Source organism: Pelodiscus sinensis, chromosome 6, assembly GCF_052426305.1.
Source record: "Pelodiscus sinensis isolate ZL-2025 chromosome 6, ASM5242630v1, whole genome shotgun sequence".
Taxonomy (NCBI): Eukaryota; Metazoa; Chordata; order Testudines; family Trionychidae; genus Pelodiscus; species Pelodiscus sinensis.
The window spans coordinates 117,144,025-117,155,039 of NC_143057.1; the positions used below are offsets into that span (position 1 = coordinate 117,144,025).

At 43.8% G+C, this 11,015-nt stretch overlaps 1 protein-coding gene across 3 annotated transcripts in view; it reads left to right on the forward strand.

Annotated features, from left to right (window-relative positions):
* DYM (dymeclin) overlaps positions 1 to 10,057 on the forward strand; it is a 326,106-nt gene extending 316,049 nt beyond the window's left edge. For 2 of the 3 annotated variants that reach the window (XM_075932691.2, XM_075932689.2), the window contains one exon: positions 7,455 to 10,057. In XM_075932691.2, the coding sequence (XP_075788806.1) occupies positions 7,455 to 7,604 (150 nt within the window). In that variant the 3' untranslated portion in view covers positions 7,605 to 10,057. Of the gene's footprint in view, positions 1 to 3,963; positions 4,173 to 7,454 lie in introns of all 3 variants that reach the window. The other variant, XM_075932685.2, reaches the window with a different exon arrangement.
* Positions 10,058 to 11,015: the final 958 nt, after the last annotated feature.

Consider the following 11,015-nt stretch of genomic DNA (forward strand, 5'->3'; position numbering starts at 1 on the left):
CAAGGTTTGTTGCATGGATTGGTTCCTGAGTTAGAGTTATTATGGTGCAGTATATTGTTGCTGGTGAGAATATGCTTCAGGTTGGCGGGTTGTCTGTGAGTGAGGACTGGCCTGCCTCCCAAGGCCTGTGAAAGCGAGGGATCATTGTCCAGGATTGGTTGTAGATTGCTAATGATGCGTTGGAGAGGTTTTAGCTGAGGACTGTAGGTGATGGCCAGTGGTGTTCTGTTGGTTTCTTTCTTGGGATTCTCCCATAGCAGGAGGCTTCTGGGTACATGTCTGGCTCTGTCAATCTGTCTCCTCACTTCCTCGTGTGGTTATCATAGTTTACAGAATGCTTGTTGAAGATCTTGTAGGTTAGGTCTCTGTCTGAGGGGTTGGAGCATATGCGGTTGTACCTCAGTGCTTGGCTGTAAACAATGGATTGTGTGGTGTGTCCGGGATGGAAGCTGGAGGCATGCAGGTAAGCATAGCGGTCAGTAGGCTTTCGGTCACTTATTTGCACTGTGGTATCCAGGAAATGGACCTCCCATGTAGACTGGTCCATGCTGAGGTTGATGGTGGGGTGGAAGCTGTTGAAATTGTGGTGAAATTCTTCCAGAGTCTCCTTCCCATGGATCCAGATGATGAAGATGTCATCGATGTAGCGTAGGTAGAGAAGGGGAATAAGAGGACGAGAGGTGAGGAAGAGTTGTTCCAGGTCAGCCATAAAAATATTGGCGTATTGTGGGGCCATGTGGGTGTCCATAGCAGTGCCACTGGTCTGGAGGTATATATTGTCACCAAATCTGAAATAGTTGTGTGTGAGTGAGCAAGTCGCACAGGCCATGTTCCACTACAAAATTAAGTTGACCTATGTTACGTGGCATACAGCTGCTGCAATTATTACATCACTTGTGTGCGTTCACCCTGCATTCCTTGTCTTGGCTATGTACATCCTCGCTAGGAGCACTTGTATCAACACAGAGTGCAGTGCACCATGGGTAAGTAGGCTACTGTGCAACTGCTACCATGTTTTGGAAAGTATTGCAGTACAGGCAGTCCCCGGGTTACGTACAAGATAGGGACTGTAGGTTTGTTCTTAAGTTGAATCTGTATGTAAGTCGGAACTGGCGTCCAGATTCAGCCGCTGCTGAAACTGATCAGTTTCAACAGCGGCTGAATCTGGACGCCAGTTCTGACTTACATACAGATTCAACTTAAGAACACCAGGCATCCCCAAGTCAGCTGCTGCTGAAACTGACCAGCAGTGGCTGAATCAGGACGCCAGGGGCAGAGCTGCTGGGGTGCTGCCCGGTTGATCCAGTAGCGCCCAGAGCGGCACTATGGGACCAACTGGCAGCGCCCCAGCTGCTGTACCACAGGTGTCCAGAGCAAAGCCGCGGAGCACGGGGGCAGCGGGACAGCCCAGACGCGCCGTGGCTGTCCTGCTGCCCTCGGGCTCCGTGGCTTTGCTCTGCTTTGCTCCCCGGGGGACAGGGAGCAAAGCGGCAGAACACGCGGGCAGCGGACAGCCCAGACGCGTCTGGGCTGTCCGCTGCCCGCGTGCTCCGCGGCTTTGCTCTGCTTTGCCCCCCGTCCCCCTGGTCTGCAGACCAGGGAGACGGGGGGCAAAGCAGAGCCAAGCCGCGGAGCACGTGGGCAGCGGACAGCCCTGTCCGCTGCCCGCGTGTTCCGCCGCTTTGCATCCTCTCCCTGGTCTGCTGGAGACCAGGGAGAGGAAGGGCCCCGTTCGTAACTGCGGATCCGACGTAAGTCAGATCCGCGTAACTCGGGGACTGCCTGTACTTCATGGGACCAAAATGAGGTGTACAGAGGTGACTGGAAGCATGGTTTCAACTTCGCAAAATGCAGTTTTCTCCACCCAATAATTTTGTCTGAGTCCCGTAATATTTTGCACCTCTTTTCAAAATCCTCACAAAACTGCATGTCCCTTCTCACTCTCTGTAGTCTGACAGAAGCATACAGATTGCACAGCTCTGCACTATTATCATGGGTGTGGAAAGCACAAGGTGCTTGATTTGTACTATTTACTGAATTGCAAAGGAGCTGAGGGGAACATGACAGTTTCCTTAAAGGATATTGAGATGCCGGTGTATGGAAACCAACTGGCTAAGCAGCAGTTCAGCAGAAAAGGATCTGGCGTTACAGTGAATGAGAAGCTGGATATGAGTCAACAGTGTGCCCTTGTAGCCAAGAAGGGTAATGGTATATTGGGGTGCATTAGGAGGAGCATTTCCAGTAAATCTAGAGAAGTGATTATTCCCCTTTATTTGGCACTAGTGAGGCCACATCTGGAGTATTGTGTCCAATTCTGGCCTCCCCACCATGGAACGGATGTGAACGCATTGGAGAGGGTCCAGCAGAGGGCAACGAAAATGATTAGAGAGCTGGAGCACATAACCTACATGGAGAGGCTGAGAGATTTGGCCTTGTTTAGTCTGCATTAGAGAAGAGTGAGGGGGGAATTGATAGCAACCTTTAACTACCTGAAGGGAGGTTCCAAAGAGGATGGGGAGAGGCTGTTCTCAGTAGTGACAGGTGGCAGAACGAGGAGCAATGGTCTCAAGTTGCGGTGAGGGAGGACTAGATTTGACATTAGGATAAACTATTTCAGTAGGAAGGTGCTAAAGCACTGGAATGGGTTACCTAGAGAGGTAGTAGAATCTCCGTCCCTAGAGGTTTTTAAGTCCCAGTTTGACAAAGTTCTGGCTGGGATGATTTAGTTGGGGTTGGTCATGCTTTGGGCAGGGGGCTGGACTCGATGACGACCTGAGGTCTCTTCCAGCCCTATGATTCTATGACTGAACAGTGGAGATCTGCTAAGTGTGCTCCCAAGCAGGGCAACCAGGAAAAAGAATTGCAAACATTTTCAGAATTTTAAAAAGAAAGGTTGGCTTCCTATCTACTTGACCACTGAGCAATGAAGTTCATAAAAATAACAGAGCAGTCAGTGTGGAACATTGTAGGACAGCTCCTGCAGGCCAGTAAGGGTGCATTTACACTGCAGGTGTTAGCTGTATCTCTTTGAACAGAATGGAGAAGGTCTTATGGACACTACTCCCGACAGTCACCTAGTGACTGAGCTCATCCGCTAGGGATGGTATGTCAGGTGCGTGACCCCCAACCGTATCTGATCACCGGAGAGTATCAGATCTTAGATTAATAGGGCACGTAAAATAAAGACTTAAGATGGGAATTTTACTGAAAACCACGGGACTATATTATTTGACAGAATATTTAACAAATATACCTCTAATGAACATGGAAGGGGGCAGTCCCCTCTTATACTACATGGACGAGGAAGGGAAGTCCCTCCAAGTCCCTATACCTACTTACAGAGTCTGCGGCGACAAAGGGCGATTGAGGTGGTGCTGGCGACCTACAACCCTCGGGCTTATTGAAAGCCTTTAGGGAGGAACTGCCTGGCGTCCCTCGTCGGATGATCCCGATGCTTAGTGACCTACGATCCCTTGGCTAATTGGAAGCTGCAGGAGAGGAACAGCTAAGGAGATCCCTTGAAGTGCAGATGGAGAGGGATGACGGTCGGTTCACCTTCCGCGAAGCTTCTGGTCCTCGACACCTCTTCTCTGCGCTTCGGAGCAGCAGGATCAGGCGATAGAAACTAGACTCTATCCTAACCTACCCTAAACTTAACCTAAAAATAAAACCTTATTCTAAATCGCGACGAGCCCGACGAACAAGCACGAGGACGGCCGACATGCGGTGACCGACGTACAGACTCGACAACGAGAACTAATCTAACTAAAATACTAAGCTAACTAACCTAATTACCTAACCTAAGTGAGTAGATCTGACCTTCCGTCAGATCTAACCCTGGAAGTTAACATTTAAAAGAGTGAAGCATGGCCTTGCGCAAGCTTCCCTTAAAAGAATCTCTTTACAAGACCTCTTTCATACACCTAGGACAAGAATGATAAACACACTCTCTCTCTAATCTAGCCTAGAGCCTATCCCGACGGAACAAGAACCCGACGCGAACAGCAACTGCTGCGCGGCAGAGGCTTAAATACTCAAGGTTCATACATATTCATAAGTGTTCCGCTCAGAGGTGATTGGCTTATAGGAAATGCTCTCCAGGCGTGGTTTAAAACCATTGGTTGACACATGGCTTATGAATATTCATGTTATATTCAAATTACAACAGGCAGGTGAGTTATTATTTTCAAACTCTAACAGCTACCTGTAGACGTAACAGATCTATATTTCTAAAATGGATGACCAGAGAAAATTCTATTTCAAAATGGAGTTTTGGAATCCATTTTGAGATGAGGCAGTATTTTGCATATATTTAGATCTACATACATTTCAATGGGTAAATAACCTCATACATATAAATGACATCAGTCCTATAACATGCATATAAACACTTTACAGATGTTCACAGGGTAATCTCACAGTATATATTTTACATTGGCATTCAATCATTCAATCTCATTGTTCACATTTTACATGAACATATCAGTTCTGCCTTACACAGGGCTTAACTTGAAATAAGCTATGCAAATTGAGCTTTGTCAATTGCGTATCTTATTTCGAAATAGCTTATTTTGAAATAGGGAGCGTCTACACAGCACTTATTTTGAAATAGAGCACTCTTCCTTTGACTTCCCTTATTCCTTGTACAATGAGGGTTACAGGAGTAGGAATAAGAAGTCCTCCAGCTTTACAGTATTTTGACACTATTTTGAAAGAACTACCTGCTGTGTAGACATGGACCAAGTTATTTTGGAATAGCATTAGTTATTTCAAAATAGTGTTGCAGTGTAGACATACCCTAAGAGTCAACATATGTAACATAGCATCTATGCTGATGCTACACACTCAGGGATGGTGCTTTTAAGTTGTTATAGCGTGGGACTTACAGTGGTGTGAGTGTTGTTTAAGTGTAGAGATCTCCACAGCTAAATTGACATAAGCGGCCTTACATTCACCTAACCGTGTAGTGGAGACCAGGCCTTATTCTCTCCATGACTCAATTCCCCATCTGTTTAAAAGGGAATAACAAAACTGTCCAATTAACTGTCCCAATTAATGTTGGGAAGAAAAATATGCCAAAGACTGTGGGGTGCTCCGATATTCAGTAACAGGGGCAATACAGTACTTAAAATAGCTCTGTCTTAGACCATATACTAGGATCAGAACAAAGCTAGTTAGAACTCTGTTTAGGGTTGTAGCTCTCTCCAATCTGATCCCACTGTGAGTAGAGCCAGAGTGCCAATCTGAGAGAATGTCAGCACATTCTGACATAGAGCTGCTCACTGCAAGGTGTGATTGGCATTCCTTTGAACACACCAAACCTGACACCTTATACAAGCCATGAGCATGGCCCTTAGTGGAGTTTCGAGAGGCCTGTTCGCATGTCTGCCCATGTGCAAAATGTTCCTAAAACAAAACACTTCACGCCAAAGGCCAGACTAATTTGTGTCTTGTTGGCATCACTGCTCACATCAAACTACTATCCTAAATGAACAGTGATGACCATGTTTTTGTTGCTCCTTAGAGCACAAATAAACAAGATGTGTAAATGTAAATAAACCTGAATGCCAAGTGGACAAGAAAACGCCTTTCAGTAGAGAGAAATTCTGATGGGAAGAGACTGTTGGGTCAACACAAGGAAGCACTGAGAAAAGTGATAAGGTATCCCTTCATTATTAATGGGCAAAGAGGCCTCTAAGCCATTGTCATCCTTGCTCTAATCATGTTGCGCCATGGCAGTTTATTCTTAGCCTTAGCCACAAACTCATAAATAATGAAATGGGCCATGTTTTATCTTACCCCAGTGATTACTGTAATGTGGCTTTTATCTGCATCCCTGCCAGGCGGGTGGACATGGGCAATATTCAGAAGTAGATAAAAATGAATGAATTACACCATATAAAAATAGGTTCAGCTCTTCCAAAAAAAACCCAAGTGCTTATTGACAGTGAACTAATAGCTGCCTTATTAGTAACTGTGTAGGCTGCCTCTCTGGTGGGCTGCCTTTCTGTTCTGTAGACTATAGGAGGAAGAGATAAGAGACTGGAGACTGCAAACGGAGGCAGACTGGCGACAGGCTGCATGGCACATCTATGCTATGTTAATTCTTGGAAGTGTTTTACCCACAAATGGTACAGCAGAGCACCAGACATTGTGGAAATGATTATATGCAGTGTAGTTGTGGGTATACTGGTACCAGAATACTAGAGAGACAAGGTGGGTGAGATAATATATTTTATGGGATCAACTTCTGTTGGTGAGAGAAACAAGCTTTCAAACCACACAGAGCTCTTCTTCAGGTCTAAGAAAGGTACCCTGAGCATCATGACTAAATGCTCTCGATCTTGAATGGTCCCCTAGAATATGTACTAACTATTTATTTATGCTAACCAATCTCTTCCAGCTTGCATCTGGCTATGACTGACTATATTTCTTAGACCTGAAGAAAAACTTTGTGCAGCTCAAACACTTGCTCCTCTCTCCACAGCAGAAGTGGGTCCCATAAAATATATTATTTCACTTGCCTTGTGTCTCTAAATATGCAGTTTGGCCAGTAATTTGGGGGGTGAAGAGTTATTTGTGTGTAAGGATAACTAGATGATAATGCACCCAGCTAGGAATAGATTAAATAGAATGGCGTACATATTTAATGTATTTTGTCTGAAGGGCTCCAATGGCTTTAATTAAGCCTCACAGCAGCCATCTGTGATGGATTAGTACTAGTCTCGCTTTAAAGGTGGGGAAACTGAGGCACAGGAAATTACTGACTCGCTCAAAGCCACAAAGTGTGTCAGTGGCAGAGCTAGGTATAGTATCCAGGAGTCCAGGCATGCAGCCCCGCTAATCTAACCACGCTTCTTTCCTTCAATCATACTTCTGCAAGCATAGAGAGCTAGCATCTCTACTAGAGACATCTGTGTATAGAACAGTCTTTAAAAATTGGAGAAATATATCAGTGTATCATCACATTCCTGTAAGTGAAGAATAAAGTGTCATAGGCAGTCCTAGGTCCTGTTCTCAAAGAGCTGTGGACCATAATAGCGTAATCCATTTTTGTGTTGCCTGAAATAACCTGCATGTGCTGTCTTGAGGCTGCTATATCTTAATTTTCCTCTTCACAACTTCTCATGTTTACAAAGTTCCATATGTTTAGTGTTCGTTAATGGCCCATCTCTTGTGTGACTCAGAGAGAGCTATGGAGCAACCAGTGCAAGATATGTCACCAACAACAAAGGGCTGAACACAGCATGTGTCAAAATAGCAGTGTACATTTAAAAGGGCAAACAGTGCTGGTCTCTTTATCCTCCTTGGTAAATGTATTTTCATTTCAAGTCCGATGGTCAGTTCCCTTGGAGCTCTTGTTATCGCCACACCTTATTGGAGCTCTTATGCAATCTACAGGTTTATGAATTGATGCAAATCCTCCCTCAACGGGCTTTTGTTTCTTGTTGCAGAAATTCCCGGAGCTGAAGTTTAAGTATGTAGAGGAGGAGCAGCCAGAAGACTTCTTCATCCCTTATGTCTGGTCCCTGGTATACAATTCTGCTGTGGCCCTGTATTGGAACCCACAGGACATCCAGCTGTTCACTATGGACTCTGGCTGAGGGAGAAGCAGCCGAGCCAGCTGTACTCTGATTACAGGCAAAGAAACTCAAAACTGCGTGTGAATGTGACCCCTTCCCAGAATGCATCCTCTAAACCTGAAGCTTAGTGAGAATAAAGCTTGCTACTATTGTGTAGTGCGACTTTGACATTTTGGTACCAAACTGCAGCAGACACACTGGAAGCAGATTGTGGTGTGGGAGAGAAACTGGCAAACTTTTATTTCTAATTCATATAACCTAGAGCTTATCCAATGAAAATGGGGCCTTAGACCTGCAGCATGATGTCACCACCACCAAGAAATCTGATAGCTTTTTTAACTAAAATGGGGAAATGAGGAGAGAGTGTTAGCTGATCTGGAAGTGGCATTTATATCTTTATTACCTTTAAGTGATGCATCTTCTTTGGGTCAGGGTCTTTGAACACAAACATTTTCTACAATGGACTATTTCACCAGTATCATGCCTCCTCTCATGGCAACTTATTTTGGTGACATTGCAAAGTCTACAGTCTCTAAAATATCTTTATTAATGTAATCAGCGTATACTAGGCTACATATTAATCAAATGATGTTTCTAGACAGAGAGGAGGATACTGTGGTATATATGAGAGGGTTTTCAACTGCGAGACTTTGGTTTTGAAGAGCTATCACAACACTTTTGATTCTTAATACTCTTTATGGGGCTTGAGACACTAGCTTCCAGAGGAGAGGCCCTCTCAGACTCACATTTCGGTACTTCTGAACAAAAGCTTTTCCTAGAAATTGACCACATAAACAAATCTCCAAAGAAAAGTAGAGCTATGCCACATAAGTTTGTGCACTTTCAGCAGTGTCTGATGGGAGTCCCTGGTGAAGCCATATGTTAAAAATCCCCTTTTTGCTGCAAAAGGGATTATAGCAGAGATATAGATTAACAGAATGTGGAACACTTCAAAATGGATGTTTTAAAATATTCTTTCCTGATGTATCTAGCTTAATGAAAATAATTAAGATACTCACTCTGCAGATAGAAAAACAAAAGAAATTGGTTGACATTATTTTAAGTGTCTCTTTCCTCCACTGCATATAAAGGATTTGTTTGTGTCTTGGACAAGCTCCTGACAGTGTTCACTTCCACATGCTCACAGAAACTCCTGCTATACCTTATGCTGCTTTCTGGAAGTCGATGTCACTAAGTCAGGTGTTCTGCATGCCAAAATATAAAGGAGCTGTTCTTACACATATATGGTAAATCCCTCAATTCACTGCCTGACCCAGCATGTTCTGTTTTCAGACTCAGAGGACAGTGCACATTTGCTTTCGCACACAATCTTCTGAGTGGCTTTAAACAGAGTTTCCTGTGTTCATTTTTCTTTTGCTGAAGAATTTAGACATGTACTTTGTTTTTACCTGTCTGTTTGGAAGCAAAGTCCTTTTGGACAAGTGGAACTGCTGGATTTTTTTTTAAACTCCTTTCCCTATTTACTTAAAACTATAAGTATGAAGAGCCATGCATAGCATAGGCCTTCCCAGTGCTTTCAAGCAAAGGTTGCTTTTGGGAGGAGGCAACATGAAGAGAAGAGCTGCAACTCTTTTGAGTGTAAAATATGGGAAACAATTGAACTGTGACTGAAGACAGGGGTATGTTTGTGCTACGTTTGGGGTTGGTTTGCTTTTTTTAAACCTCTGAACAAAAGTCAAAGGGGAATGAATGGCTTTTGTGTTGGTTATAGTGATTTGTAATTTTATCTTTAAATAAAGGACTAGAGTGTTTGTGAGCCAGGAAAACTGCACAGTCCTTAGCATGGTCATTCTAAAAGTGCACCTTTAAACTGCGGATTCTGAGACGAACTGTGCTTCAGTTCTTCATCTGACTTAACCACACTGAGAGTCTGATCCTCCCACATAAAGACCATCTTCCATCCCTATTGACTTCAGTGATAACTGGGGACACCCAGGACCTCCAGGCTGGTGTATCATCTTTGAGAGAATCTGATTTTCTTTAAAAGAACTGCACGTAAGTACAGGGGCATACAGCAGCAATCTGATATACACAGGTCAAACAAGACACTGAATCAGTGAAGGGGAGTGGCATGTAATAATTTCAATTTGTCGTCTTAACAATGTTGCACTAACGTAAAAGAGAAGCATGCTTGTTTCAATGGAATACTTTTCTTGTGCAGTTAATTAAAATGCAGTGCATATGGGCCCCAGCAGGATTGTAATGGCAGGAGCCAGAATCCAAAGCTGAAGCAGTAGAGTAAGCCAAAGTTTATTCTGAAATCCATCCTATTATGATTGGTTCTTTCAAGTTTCAAGCATTGTACAGGTATAGAAATGTCTTGGAGTCTGCAGTCTGATGTGTTCACAAATACTCTATTTTCCTTCAAATCTGTAAGTACCTTTTGAGGGATCCTTTTCATTATTTTTGTGTGAAAGATTTATTATGTAGTAATAAAAAAAACCCTAAACAGACTGTTGTATTTGTTTTGCATAGCAATTACTGCACATAACACTTGGCCCCAGAGAGCTTAAGAGTTTTTTTATTTAATATGCATGCAGTTTCATAACATCAGTGCTTTCCAATAGAGAGAATCAGATTTAATGTTACTAAATAGATTATTTAAATCCTGCATTTAATATGAGGAACTAAATTGTGGTTATTCTTTTCAATTGCTCCTGGACACATGGTTTTCATAGATGACCTTTCCCCACCTTGCTGGTTTCTTACCAGAACTCTTTAGAATTAAGTCAACTCAAGTCTTGTTAACTATCATAAGTTGCATTAATAACATTGGTGGAGCATGTCCACACAGCACTCCTTGTATAGATTGCGTGTATCCACAGCCATTGCCCTTGGCCACAGTTGTTGCTCATGCATTGACAGAGCTTTGTGTCATGGGTAGCTATCCCACTGTACAACTGGTCACCTTTTGATTCTGGGAATGGCAGGGGTTGCCTCCAAAGATGGTATGCTGCTCCCTATAGAAGGGGCATGTCTTCCGCACTGCACCACAGTGACAATTGGCTTCCCTTGCCTTCTGTACTCATGCCTCAGTTCCTTGACTTCAGCATGACACTGCTGCGTGTTCCTGTAATGCCCATACTCCTGCATGTCACTAGCAATCAGCCCATAGGCATTCCTACGGATGATGAGATGCTGTGACTGCACAGCATCCTCTCCCCATGGTCTCAGCAGATCCAACAGCTACGGTGTACTCCACATAGGCACACATCTGCTCATCACCATGGTATCCTCGGATTATCCAGTGGAAATACTTCAGCCAGGCCAATGGTCCTGAAATTTTATTGGGTACTGTCTGTACCCCCTTTTTCAATGTGGGGCATCTGATAACACTTCAACGATAGTACAGAAGAAAGCAACTTTTGGAGAGCTGGGAAACATCTGTCAGGTTCAGAGAAATAAGATGCT